Source organism: Palaemon carinicauda, chromosome 20 (assembly GCF_036898095.1).
Source record: "Palaemon carinicauda isolate YSFRI2023 chromosome 20, ASM3689809v2, whole genome shotgun sequence".
Classification (NCBI taxonomy): Eukaryota; Metazoa; Arthropoda; class Malacostraca; order Decapoda; family Palaemonidae; genus Palaemon; species Palaemon carinicauda.
In genome coordinates this window covers 94,938,895-94,953,790 of record NC_090744.1, presented here as the reverse complement: position 1 = coordinate 94,953,790, position 14,896 = coordinate 94,938,895, and the positions used below count along the sequence as shown (strand labels likewise).

General features: G+C 40.2%; 1 protein-coding gene across 1 annotated transcript in view; it reads left to right on the top strand.

Annotated features, from left to right (window-relative positions):
- Positions 1-14,896, top strand: part of gcl (germ cell-less) — a 151,970-nt gene that overhangs the window by 134,949 nt on the left and 2,125 nt on the right. The window contains exon 11 of the mRNA XM_068344079.1: positions 2,806-2,896. Within this exon, the coding sequence (XP_068200180.1) occupies positions 2,806-2,896 (91 nt within the window). The remainder of the gene's footprint in view (positions 1-2,805; positions 2,897-14,896) is intronic.

The window sequence follows — 14,896 nt, the reverse complement described above, 5'->3', positions numbered from 1 at the left end:
CCTTTGGTTTCTGGCTAGATTTCCATCTGGTTCAGGTTTTCCTACATTTATACCCTTTCTTTCTCGGTGCTCCTGTTTGACTCCAGAATGATCAGCATCTTACCACTCAAATCTTTCTATCTATCTACCTTGGTACTTTCCCTAATTTTGGGAGGTAGCTGACATCCAAAAAGAAACAAAAAGGGATTACAGTATCTCCCCTGTGCTTCCTTGCCTGATAAGGGACTTGGCCAAGTTTAGTTGGTACTGCTAGGGTACCACAGCCCACCATTCTCCATCACAAATGAAGCTTCATATGCTTACTCCTCTTCTTCCGCTACCTCAGAGGTGACCCAAGGTAGCAGTAGCAGGGCCTATCGGAACTGCGTCACAATCACTTTCACATCTATCCTCCTGTCATCTAGGGTTTCTTCACTCCATCCATCCACCCAAACTTTGGCCTTCCTCTTGCATTTCCATCAACTCTTGCATTCATCACCTTCAGCAGACAACCATTTTCCATCCTCTCTATATAGCCAAACCACATCTGTCCTTATTCCTACTATTTCCTTCCTTATTCTATCGAACCAAGATACATTAGCCATACTCCTCAGACATTTCATATTGAACATATTCAATTTCTGTCTCTTACACTTTCATTCCTCACAATCCAATCCATACATCATATAATTACTTTTTCATACAGAACTCTCTTTACATTCATCCTTAACCCTCTTTTGCTTCACTGCCTCCAACACTTTACATCCTTCATTCCCTCTCTGATGTACATGTGCTTCCACTCTACATTTTGCAGTAACAACAGAACCCAAGTATTTATACTGATCTACTTCCTCACGTAACTTTCCATTCAACATGACATTCAGTCTAGCACCACCTTCCCTTTTTGTGCAGCTGATAACCTTACTCTTATCCACATTAACTCGTAACTTCCTTCTCTCACACACCATTCCAAACTTTTATCACAAATTGACAAAGCTTCTCCGAGTCTGCGACTCATACAGTATCATTCGTATACAACAATTGATTCACCTCCCACTCATGATCACTCTCATCTGTCAGTTTCAATCCTCGACCAAGCACTTGGGAGCATAAACCTCTCTTACAGCTCCATCAACAAACAAATTTAACAACTATGATGACATCACACATCCCTGTCTCAGCCCCACACTCACAGGGAAGCACTCGCTCATTTCATTCCCTATCCTAACACATGCTTTACTGCCTAAGTATAAACTTTTTGCTGCTTGCAACAACCTTCCTCCAATTCTGTATAACCTAATGTCATTCCACATAGCATCCCTATCAACTCTATCATAAGCTTTCCCTTGATCCATAAATGCAAAACATACTTCCTTACCCTTCGCTAAATATTTTTTGCATATCTGCCTAACTATAAAAATCCGATCCATACCTCCCCTACCTCTTCTAAAGCCACCCTGTACTGTACTTCTAAAATTGCATCCTCCATTTCATCCTTAATCTTATTAACACTCTACCATACACTTTTCAAAACACACTATACAAACTAATACCCCTAGAATTACAACACTCATGCACATCTCTTTCACCATTGACAACATAAAATATATTAAAAAATCTTACCAACCATTCCAGCACAGTCGTACCCCCTTCCTTTAACATCTCAGCCTTCTCACCATCCATACTAGGTGCTTTTCCTGCTGTCGTTTCATGTATTGTAGTGCTTTCTTCACTTCCTCTCATTCAATCTCTATTTCATTTTCATCTCCCATCACTGGCACCTTAACACCTACAGCAGCAATTATATCTACCTTCCTATCATCTTCAACATTCAGTAACCTTTTAAAATATTCAGCCCACCTTTTTGCTTAAATACCTACCAATTTGCATTTAAATGGAAGGAATGAAATGGTGAATCTAAGCTTAACAACAAGTACTGCAGCGCTTTGATACTAAAACTTGTATCCTTTACTCAAGAGAAAAATTACGCTTGAATAAATACACTGGTGATACACTTCCTTTGGAATTACTGTAGTCTACTTAGATGAAGGAGAAAGAAAGAATGAACATTATGACAATGGGAAGAGTGATAGTGGTTAAAGTTCTTTGCTCTAACTGCAAGTATATGGCTGATTGAAGGTTTGCTATTGTCTTGGGATACTAAGATTATTACATATTTCTCTGTCCTTTTCCTTCAAGCCATTCACCTATTTATCTTTCCACCTGAACTTTGGCCTTCCCATCCTCCTTCTGCCCTCCACCTCCATGTTCATAACCTTTTTACATACTTGTTTGTCTTTTTTCCTCGTGACATGACCAAACCATTTCAATCTTCTTTCCTGAGCTTTCTTTGAAACCTTTAATACAGTACTTTGACTGTCCCCATGATTAATTTATTCTGGATCTTATATTTTTTTGTGACACCACACATCCATCTTAGCATTCTCGTCTCAGGCACTTCCATTTTTCTTTCTTGCTCAGAACTATAGGATGAATACCATTGAAGAGACATTGAAGTTTAAGGGATTTTTTTTTATGCACAAAATGGCTTAATTATAAGAAAAGGGTTTGTGATAAAACTGATCACATTTTACTAATTGATAAGCTTGGTGGTAAGATCTTGATAATATATTTAATGTTTGTAGTACTGTAACTTAGATGCATATTGCTGCAAGCAGTCGGTTGATATTTGGTTTATGGCAAAAGAGGTTAACAATATTTGTAAGTACAATTCATTGCTGTCACTTGACATCTTTATAGTTGCTAAGTGAGCAAGGGAATAAAAAAAAGGGATATTAATGTCTATTGTTACAAATTTTTTCCCAGAATTACGGTTGCATCTCTGAATGACCAGAAACAAGTGATTTACACAAAAACTTCTGGGGTTCAGTCTGTAACACTCGCTAAAAATGAAGAGGTAAGTCTTTTTTTTTTTTTATATTAAATTTTGTATTGCACAATTAAGCTATATATTTCTTTTAGTTACTTTAGGGAATATATGTTGCAGTTTATTAAGTGCTGCAGTAGATAATTATCTAGAAAATATACCCCTTTGGCCTTTTTAACTGAGTTAAGAGTTCCATGTCATTTTTTTAAGGCAGTGTTTCCTAGTAATATACAAATCCTTTATCTTACTCATGGTCATACAATCAGTATGGAGTATCAACCTATTCCTATACTTGGTTCATTTACTAAATGAAGGAAATATCCCTCGAGCAAAAGGGTTCCCTTTGTTATTTCTTATGTACTGTATTATTAACTACCGTATTTGAATTCTGTTTTTGGGATTAATTTACAAAGTGTTCTCTTAGGACTTTCTTGTAAAAGGCTAGAACATGTAATCCAATATGACATGTATTACCAAAGAAATATTGTCTCCCTTACTTTAGGTCCAGTATTCCAATACACAAAGCACAGACTCAGAGTGCATAAGAGAGACTCGTAAATTCATTCGCTACTGACCCTGTCTCAGCACCTTTATGCTGAAATCATCTGGCAGCCAGAGACATGACAATACTGAGAACCAATACTAATACTGAAGACAAAGCTACTTGTATCCTATTCAGCTCAGGGAAGTGATTAGTCTTCATATACTGTACTGTTAAGATACAAATATCAAGTTATGATTTAGTTATCCACACTTCTTAGTATCAGTGTTTGTTATGTCTGTTTATATGACTGCTTCATACAGTAGTGTTTAAAGCCATTCACTCCCATTTTATTTTTTACAGCACAGAGGTGTTTAAGTTTTTGTTGCCTGTCACTTCTTACAATTTTATGATTTTTACCCCCTTTCATTTTAATTACTGTATTACTTTTGTGAGTTTGATTCCTTACCATAAAACTTTCGGCTAACATAGCATTGTAAATTACACGATTGCCAGTCTTTTATGTCAGCTTTGGAGGGTCATGATTTTATATGTTTTTTGAGTCCAGCTCAAGTTGTCAACGCCTTTTAAATGTTTAGACGAGCATAGCCTAATGTTTTTCGCATATGCTAGTGTAATATAAGTGTGTTTACTCTATTGATAGTCACTCCATGGCTATTATTTTGGTAGCTTTCAGTAGTTACCTGCCAAAAACATCTTGGTCAATGGGTACTATACCCATGTAGGCTAAATTTTATTGTTTTATATGTAATTACAAAATTTTTGTCGAACTGTCTAACCTCAGTTAGGTTGGGCAGGAGTGTGAATTAATTAATTCCCAAAGCCTTTACATGGTAGTTTTATATCTTGTGCCTTATATCAGTAGGAGAGATAATAATGGAAAATTGAATACAGTAAAAATTTACATCAGCTTCTTTTTTTTTTTTTTAGTATTTTCTCTTACATGGCATTGTCTGTGAATATATGAACATATTTTTGGGGAAGAGATATAGACTTTTCTTCTACTTTGCGATACTAATAAATTAATTATCCAATTGTGAATATTATATTATATATGAAGGAAATCAAGGCTAAATGTAGCTAAAGCTGATGTATAATAATCCAGTTAACCATAACTAGTGCATTATATTGTTGCTAGTTAAGTAACTTTTGTGCTTGTTGGAGCAGGGATTTTTACCCTGTAAATTGCACTTTCTGCTTCCAGTGGATTCATTCTGCCCTGGATAAGGGTTTATAAGCAGCAGGTTTGAGAGAAAGTGCCATATCTCCTTTTGTGAACGTAAAAGGATTTGTTTAGCTCACGGGTTCCACTGGGTATTTACCTAGTTAGGATCTCCTTTTGCTTAGGTAGAGTCCCAAATCCCTGGTCCTTAGGATATTTTTCAAGAGAAATAGGGCAACTGGAGGCAAACCAGGTGAAACCAGAGGCTGGTCAGCATTGCAGGGACTAAGGACCTAATCCATGATTGTCCTCAGATTCAGGGTTGTATCCATCGTATCAAGAATGTTCGATTTTTTCTTGGTAGGGACAGAGCATAGTCTCATAAGGCTTCCCAAGAAGGATAGGAAAAGTTCTAAACAATGAAATTGCGGGAATGAACTCTTCATGTCAGTTGATGGCAACATATAGCAATATTCAAAGCCCCTCAGGTTAAGGAAACACTCGGCTTCAAGCTTTTTCTCAGAGAGTTTATGCCTCAACTGGAAAGGAGTACAATTTAACCATAAAAGAAACTCTTTCTGGTACAACTCAGGAACATAAATGGTGGTCTACTCTTAAAATTGCACTCTTTGGTGTAGATGCAACAGTTCCTCCTTTACTTAAACCTGATGGCTCAGTCACTCACTGTCCAAAGGAAAAGGCAACCCTTTTGGCTGATGTTTTTGACAGTAAACAGAGTAATGAAGAACTTGAACTTCCTCATTCCTGTTTTCCTGAGGCTAAACTAGTTTAGCTTTTCAATCTCGTGAGATTAAAGCTCTGTTGATGGACCTTGATGCTTATGGAGGTGTAGACCCAAATGGTATTTTTCCTTTGTTTTTTTATAAAGACAGCAGATTTCTTAGCTCCAAAGTTATCTGTTATTTTGCGCAAGTTAGCAAGAAGAGGAGCTTTTAGCACTTGTTGGAGAATTGGTAATGTTACTCCTCTATGTAAATGTGTTTGTGGTAGCTCAAGTCCCACTGATTACCGCCCAATTTCCATAACTCCCATATTATCTAAAGTTTTTAATCTAAAGGTTTTGAACGTCTTCCGGCAAAACGTCTTAATAGGTTTGCTGAAGGTAATCATCTACTCCCCAGTTTGCAATTTGGTTTTCGTAAAGGCCTTGGAGCATGTGATGCCCTTCTTACAATCTCCAATGCTGTACAGAAATCCCTTGATTGTGGTCGGGAAGTTCGTATGATTGGCCTTGATTTTAGTGCTGCCTTTGACCGTGTTAATCATGAGGCCCTTGTTTTCAAACTGAAACAGTTGGGAGTGGGTAGGTTGTTTCTTAGCATTATTATTGATTTTTTAAGTAATAGATCTCAAAGAGTTGTTGTTGACGGGCACCATAGTGAGTATAGGAATGTGATATCCGGTGTTCCACAGGGTAGTGTTCTTGGCCCATTACTTTTCATACTATATACACATAACATGTGGTTTGGCCTAGAAAACAAGCTTGTTGCATATGCAGATGATGCTACTCTCTTTGCATCAATTCTATCTCCTGAATGTAGATCGGTGGTTGGTGAATCCCTTAATAGAGATTTAGCTAAAATTAGTGCATGGTGCAAATTATAGGGTATGAAGTTGAATCCTAACAAAACTCAAAGTATGATTGTAAGTAGGTCAAGGATGGTGGCTCCTCAACATCCGGATCTCAGTATTGATAATGTTTCTTTAAATTTGTCTGACTCTTTCAAAATTTTAGGTGTGATTCTCGACAGCAAATTTACTTTTGAGAAACATTTAAGGTCTGTTTCTTCTTCAATTGCACGAAAAATTGGCTTATTGAGAAAGTCTTTTAAGATTTTCGGTGATCAATCTATTCTGAAGAAGTGTTTTAATTCTTTCATTCTACCTTGTTTTGAGTATTGTTCTCCTGTCTGGTCTTCAGCTGCTGATTCTCATCTTAATTTGTTGGACAGAAACTTACGGTCTATTAAATTTCTTATTCCTGATCTAGATATTAATCTCTGGCACCATTGTTCAATTAGTTCATTATGCATGTTGCATAAGATTTTTCATAATTCTGACCATCCTTTACATTCAGATCTCCCTGGACAATTCTATCCTGTTCGTATTACTAGGCAGGTAGTTAATTCTAATAGCCAGGCCTTCTCCATCATAAGGCTCAATACTACGCAGTACTCTAGAAGTTTTATTCCTGCTGTTACCAAGTTGTGGAATGATCTTCCTAATCGGGTAGTTGAATCAGTGGAACTTCAAAAGTTCAAAGTTGGAGCAAATGCTTTTTTGTTGACCAGGCGGACATGAGGCTTTTTATAGTTTATATATGACGTATTTGTTTTTGACGTTGTTAAAAGTTTATATATATTATGACATATCTGTTTTGACGTTACTTTTTTAGAATGATTTATTGTTAATTTGTTCTCTTCATTTATTTATTTCCTTTTTTCCTTTCCTCACTGGGCTATTTTTCCCTATTGGAGCCCCTGGGCTTATAGCATCTTGCTTTTCCAACTAGGGTTGTAGCTTGGATAGTAATAATAATAATAATAGTGGTAGTAATGACCATTGTAATATTCTCAGGCAACAAGAAAGCATTGACATATATCGGGAAATAAAGGAAGGCAAAATTCAATTCCTATTCAGGATAAGGGAAAAAAATATTTGACAAGAACAGGTCTTTTTCCTCTTCTCATGAAGGCTGCTTCTGCCTATAGGGTCAGCCCAACACAGACATGTTTAGAACCTCACTGAACCAAAATATAGCTCTGTTTTGTTCACCCCTGTGTCAAGATAGGTTAAACCTGGATTTTTACACCTTTCCACTTGACATGATTTGGTAGGTGATAGATACATAAAAAATTTGGTAAAGAGCAAAATTGCACTGATAACTACATTTTGGCCAGAGAAGATATGTACATAATTTTGTGGTCCGTTATCAAAGCATGATGAGGTTGTCATCCAATCAATCTGTTCAGACAAACAATTTTCAATCATTCTCTGAATCCAAGTGAGGTGGACCTTACTGAATGGAATTCTATACAACATCTCAGAAGGGTTGTGGTGGCCGTTGTGGTAACGTTCCCGACTGGTGAACGCCAGACTGGGGTTTGATTCCCACTCAAACTCATTAGTTTCCTTGGTTGCTGTAACCTCACCATGCTTGTGAGCTAACGATTGGGGTGTTTCTTGGTGCCTTTAGATCTAACTGCCATTCATCAGCACCCATTGCCTGCCCCTCCTTAGTCCTAGCTTGGGTGGAAAGGGGGCTTGGGCACTGATCATATGTGTGTACATGGTTAGTCTCTCGGGCATTGTCCTGCTCGATAAAGCAATGTCACTGTCCCTTGCCCCTGCTATTCATGTGCAGCCTCCCCACATATTAGTGGCATCAAGAGGATAGGAAATTATTTCAACTCTGAGACTGAAGAATCTATCTGACATTCTTTACTAGAGGTATTAGTGTATTGGAAGGAAATAAAATGGGAAAATTTCTTAATTTTAAGGAGTAGCATCAACATTCCAAGCTTCAGAGATGAAAGCAATATGAACATCAGGCGAGTATAGATGTGAAAAATTTAATGATCATTTTAATGATAGTGACATTTACACCATTTTAATATTGGAGAAGATTGTTTCTTAACTTTTGCTCCCTCTATATTGAATTACCTTTAATAATTATTTCATATCAGTTAAAATATGTCACAGTTTCCAAGCCAAGATTTTTGTTAAGAAAAGGAACATACGCCACGAAACAGATGCTGACCTTCTTGAAAATTAATTAATAAGACGCGTAAATGAAACAATCTTTACAGCTAGAGATAGGGAGTGATATAAAAAGGGTTATCTCCAATAAACAATTAATCAAGTTAGTCTCCGGGTGAAAGATTTCCACGAACTGTCAATGCATTAAGTTAAGGAATCATCTAATTTGAATATTACTGTACTGCCTCATAAACATTGGAAAAATCTGTACGATCTCTAATTTATATTGGAGGACATCTTTTTTAAATATTAAACTTAGCCGGTGAATATATAATAGCTGACGTCTCCGACGGCTCGACAGAATTCAAAAACTCGCAAGCGATCGCCATGAAGGTAGCGGGTGTGCCCACCAGCGCCGACTATCGGCCAGATACCGCATATACATGTAAACAGCTCCAGTTCTTCTCTGTCGGTTTCATCGACAAGTCGATTCCACTCGCTATTATGACCTCGAGTTTTCTACCGAATTGGTGAAGTACTTGGTTTTGGTTTTATTGCTTTCGCCGTGTTGGATTATTCAATATTATCCTCAAAAGAAATGCTTTTGAAAGGAGAGTAAAAGTGTTTTTGCCCTTGCTTTTATCTCTGGTTTTTTTTCCATAGAGTAAAAATGGCCGACCCTTCCCTTAGTGTACGGAAGTGTGTTTTAGGCTTTTAGCAATTATCTTATCACATTATAAATTGTTGTTGTTAATTATAGATTTTCCTCTATATATTTTATATCTCACCCGCCTTTATTAGGCCTCTTCGATTAGCTTTCCACTTATACTAAACATCAAGATAAATTTTAATGATTTGTTTATATACGGCCTTACCTATTCCTCCCCTAATCCGAGAGTAGGCGGTCCTAACTTGGAAACCGAAGTTAAACAACGTTGAGCCCATTCAACTTTTATTTTCGTTAAGTTTAAATCATTTTCTCTGTAAGAGTTATTAAATGAATATTTTTTAGTAAATATTTTATGAAAGATTTTCTTTGAATAGTCTTCGTGCTGTTTCAAAGATGAACTAACAATTGGTTTATTTATGCTACGCAGTTTGCGCTCTATCGTTACGATAGAGAAAGAGAGAATCACGGTTTCACTTTGCAGAAAGAGTAAATCGATTTTGACGTTTTGTTCATTCTTCTTTCAAACTGAAATGTTTTAATACTAATTTAAAGGAACTTGTTAATTTTCAATTTCTTAGTTCTTTAAGTTTTTTCCTTTGGTCAAATAACCTGTTTATTGACGAAGGGTAAGTGGGCTTTTCTCTTCTGTGTGAAATCAAGAGAGAGAGAGAGAGAGAGACGGAGAGAGAGAGAGGAAGAGAGAACGTTCCGATCTTTATTCTCGTCCCAAGCGAGTAATGTTGTTCTCGAGTCAGTTTTTTTTTTTGCTCTCGTCCCAAGTCTCTGTACGGGGAGAAAGGATAAAACGTTTTTAGTTTTTATTCTCGTCCCAAGGCACTGTACGGTGAGAGATTGAAAACGTAGTTTTTAATGAACTAGTGTTTAGTCTCCTCCCCAGTCACTGATCCTTTTAACTTTATATATTTCCGTTTTATTCGATATATATGTTTACTGTTTTTTTTTGCTTGTATTAATGTGCTTACATTATACGACTTATTTCGCAATTAAACCTTTTGATGTAGGGGAGAATTGCGTGCTTCAGGTAGAAATCAGTTTTTATTCATGCCTAATTTGAAATTATTGAAAAATTCGATTTCAGTGAAGTAAGTGCAAAAACAAAATCGTAGTGATAAAGTGATAATTGCGCAAAGTGTTTTTTAGTGTTGCGATCGAGGGTTCGTCTGTTCGTGCTTGTCGTTCACCTAGTCCGATACCTCTTTCAGGCTCCCATGCTCCAGGGAGAAGTAATGTCGTAGGACTTATGGGGACGAGAGGCTTTAACCAACGAACAAACGTTCCCTCTATGGTATCGGGCGTGTCTAGCAAGATCGCCCCTACCATAAGACGAGCGAGGCTGTTTTTCTCCTCGTCATCCCAAGGCTTCTCCCAAAAGAAATCTTGGAGCAAAGTTTCTAGACCCTTAAAGCGGAAGTCAGTCCATTCAGGACAGGTCCAGCGTCCTGGCTGTAGCCATGGGGACAGCTCTGACCCTTTGCAGTCGTTGGAAGACGATTCGCCTATTAAACGCAAGCGTAACACGGGGTCCGAGGGTCGCGGTAAAGGCAATGTTTTGCCAACACAGACGTTACCGTCGTCTCGGCCCGTCCCGACTCCTGTTGATCCTAAATGGGTTGTCCTGCAGGACATGCAGACTAAGCTTGCCTCCCTTATGGAGAAGTATGACGTTGAGCAGGTTCACGATAAACCTTCGCTTTCGAGTCGCCGTTACACTAAACGAGACTCTGGCCGTCAGCCGCCCAAATGAGCATTTACTCGTCCGTTTGACGTTATGAAACGTGATGTCGGTAGTTTGTCACGTCAGTCACGTGACTTGGATCCTTACTCGCTGCAGTCCCGTGTTGACTTTCAGCCGCTGCCGCAGCCTCGTGTTGACGTTCAGCCGCTGCCGCAGTCTCGTGTTGACGTTCAGGACGCTCGCCAACCAGCTACAGTTGCCTTGTTTTGACGTTGAACGTCAAGCACCGCAGTCAAGAGTTGTTTTAACTACTCTATCTAGGCAGTCAAGGCAGTCTCGACTTGACGTCGAGCGTCCTCCCGCACCTGTTGTTGTTGTTGGTCAGTCCTTTAAGCAGTTACATGACGTAGCCTCCTTGACTGCTACTGATGCTCCTTTGCGTGTGGACTCTGCTTGTCAAGCATTGCCACCACGGCAGGTCTCTCCCTTGCTTGAGACTCGGCAATTGTCAGACGAGGTTCCTTCAGATGAGGAAGTTGCTGATCCCCCTCCTACTGATATTCCCTTGGGGACTCTGTCAGACGGAGAGGAGCCTAAAGCTGCTCAGCCCTCTATGGACTTTAAATAAATCATGCTGATTTTTAAGGATCTTTGTCCGGATCATTTTGTAACTGCTGCTCCTCGTTCGCCTAAACGTCAGAGTTTACACTAGGCCTAGCTACTTCGAAGCCGTTGTTTTCTAAGCTAGTGCTCTCTCGCTCTTCTAAGAGAGCTTTACGTTTGCTAGGCGACTGGTTGATCACCAGGAGGAGTTTGGGGGAGACAGCCTTTGCTTTCCCTCCTTTTAAACTGGCTTATAGAGCGAGCGTCTGGTATGACACGGGAGAAGTTCTCGGCTTGGGAGTTCCTGCCTCTGCCCAGATAGACTTCTCAAGCCTCATAGACTCTCCCTGGAGCCTGGCCATGAGACGCTCCAAGATTTTATGGTCGGCTTCAGAGCTAGACCATCTCCTGTTAGGAGTTTTTTTTTCGAGCGTTTGAAGTTTTGCTGTACAATTATGTCATGCATAAACAAGGCTATCAGGGATGGCTCCAATGATCTGACAGCCACGTTCTCTGCAGGAACAAGACTATCAGGGATGGCTCCAATGATCTGGCAGCCACGTTCACTGCAGGAGTACGTAAGATGCAAGTGCGCTCAATGTGTTCATTGTCAAGACAAACTTCACAATGAAGTCTACCTAGCTGTCTTGACAGCATTAATGGAAGGCGACTGGATGGTCTCTCTCGACCTTCAGGATGCATACTTCCACATCCCGATTCATCCAAACTTTCAACTACACCTGAGGTTTGTGGACGTGAAAGTAATGTACCACTGTCGAGCACTGTACTCCAACCTCATTCCCTCTCTTCTTGTTTTTACAAGGCCATTGCAAAATGTAGCAAGCTTTCTACATTTTTTGAGGATTCAGAGCCTCCCTTTATTTTGACGACTGGCTAATCAGGGCGTTCGTCATTATATCGCTGTCTGGAGAGCCTCTAATGGACATTAGACCTAACCAAGGAGCTAGGTCTCATAGTGAACGTAGAGAAGTCGTAACTTACAGTATCCCATCCCAGACTATTCTTTTTTTGGGAATGGAGATACAGTGTCTGATTTTTTTACCCTTTTCGTCTCCCGCAAGAATGGAACACGCTCTGTTAAAAGTCCTTCACTTGCAAGAGAAAAACAGTTGCTCTGTAAGAGTTTGAACTAGCCTCGTGGGAACTCTTTCATCGCTGGAGTAGTTTATCTCTCTGGGGAGACTCAACCTATGCCCTTTCCTATTTCACCTAAACATTGGAACAAGGAGAAGGGCTTAGTGAGTATCTCTTTCCCAATCTCCAACTCAGTCTAGACATGTCTGACTTGGTGGGACAGCAACATCAGACTTCGAGAAGGTCTTTCTCTTGCGATCAAGAACCCAAACCATGTGTTGTTTTCAGATGCAGCGGATTTGGGTTAGGGAGCTCCACTGGACAGTCTGGAAGGCTCGGTTCTTTGATCCACGGATCAGAAGGAACTCCTTTTAAGGCAGTAACATCTCTCCTTTGGCGAGATTTGTGCAGAAATGAATGTCTTGGTGGACGGCCTCAGCAGAAGAGGACAAGTCTTCTCCATGGAGTGGACGTTGCATAAGACTGTATGCGAGAAGCTATGGATGACATGGGGTCTACCCACCATAGATCTTTTTGCTACTCTCTCTGACAAAGAGGCTCTCGACTTACTGCTTTCCAGTTCCAGATCCAGAGGCAGCTCACATAGACGCTTTCCTGCTGGACTGGTCTCACCTGGACGTTTATGCCTTTCCACCTTTCAAGATCCTAGACAAGGTGCTGCAGAAGTTCACCTCTCACGAAGGGACCAGGTTGACATTGGTTGCTCCACTCTGGCCCGCGAGAGAGTGAGTAACAGAGGTACTTCAATGGCTGGTAGACGTTCCAAGGAGTCTACCTTTAAGGATGGATCTCTTACGGCAGCCACGTAAGGAGTCTTCATCAAAGCCTCCCCGCGCTTCGTCTGACTGCCTTCAGACTATCGAAAGACTCTCAAGAGCTAGAGGATTTTCGAAGGAGGCAGCCAGAACGATTGCGAGAGCTAGGAGAGCATCTACCATCAAGGTCTATCAGTCGAAGTGGGAAGTCTTTAGAGACTGGTGCAAGTCATCATCCATTTCCTCTTCCAGTACCTCTGTAGCCCAAATTGCAGACTTTCTCCTACATCTGAGAAATGTTCACTCCCTCTCAGCGCCCACTATTAAGGGCTACAGGAGCATGTTGGCGTCTGTGTTCAGACATAGAGGCTTAGATCTGTCCAATAATCAAGATCTCCAAGATCTCCTTAAGTCCTTCGAGACCTCTAGGGAGCGTCGTATGGCAACTCCTGGATGGAACTTAGACGTGGTCCTAAGGTTCCTAATGTCCGACAGGTTTGAGCCATTACATTCAGCCTCCCTGAAGGATCTCACCCTCAAGACGCTTTTCTTAGTGTGCTTGGCTTCGGCTAAAAGGGTCAGTGAGATCCATGCCTTCAGTAGGAACATCGGCTTTTCTACAGATAAAGCCACATGTTCACTTCAGCTTGGTTTTCTTGGCCAAAAATGAACTGCCTTCTCGTCCTTGGCCTAAGTCATTTGATATACCTTGCCTGTCAGAGATCGTAGGCAACGAGCTTGAAAGAGTGCTGTGTCCAGTTAGAGCTCTGAAGTTTTATTTAGCTCGGACTAAATCCTTACGAGGTGGATCTAAGGCTTTGTGGTGCTCAGTTAAGAAGCCTTCATTGCCTATGTCAAAGAATGCTTTGTCATATTTTATTAGATTTTTAATCCGAGAGGCTCATTCTCACTTGAGTGAAAAAGATCGTTGCTTGCTTAAGGTTAAGACGCACGAAGTAAGAGCTATAACAACTTCTGTGGCCTTTAAGCAAAACAGATCTCTGCAAAGTATTATGGATGCGACCGTTTGGAGAAGCAAGTCGGTATTCGCGTCATTTTACTTAAAAGATGTCCAGACTCTTTATGAGGACTGCTACACACTGGGTCCATTCGTTACAGCGAGTGCAGTAGTGGGTAAGGGTTCTACCACTACATTCCCTTAATTCCAATATCCTTTTAATCTTCTCTTGAAATGTTTTTAATTGGGTTGTACGGAAGGCTAAGAAGCCTTTCGCATCCTTTTTGATTTGGCGGGTGGTCAAATGTCATTTCTTGAGAGCGCCCAGATTAAGGGTTTTGATGAGGTCCTGTTGTATGGGTTGTCGCCCTAGATACTTCAGCTCCTGGGAGTCTTTCAGCATCCTAAGAGGATGGCTGGGCTTCGTGAGGAAAGCGGACTAACAAGGCAGAGTAATCGTTAGAGTCAGCTTCCTTACCAGGTACCTATATTTATTTGGGTTTGGTTATGATATAACTGTCAAAAACTCTAAGCATATACGCCGTAAACTGTATTAATACTGGTCTCTACCCACCACCATGGGTGTGAATCAGCTATTATATATTCACCGGCTAAGTTTAATATTTAAAAATGATATTTTGATTATAAAATAAATTTTTGAATATACTTACCCGGTGAATATATAAATTAAAGGCCCCCCCTTCCTCCCCGATAGAGACCCAGCGGGATGAGAAGAACTGGAGCTGTTTACATGTATATGCGGTATCTGGCCGATAGTCGGCGCTGGTGGGCACACCCGCTACCTTCATGGCGATCGCTCGCGAGTTTTTGAATTCTGTCGAGCCGTC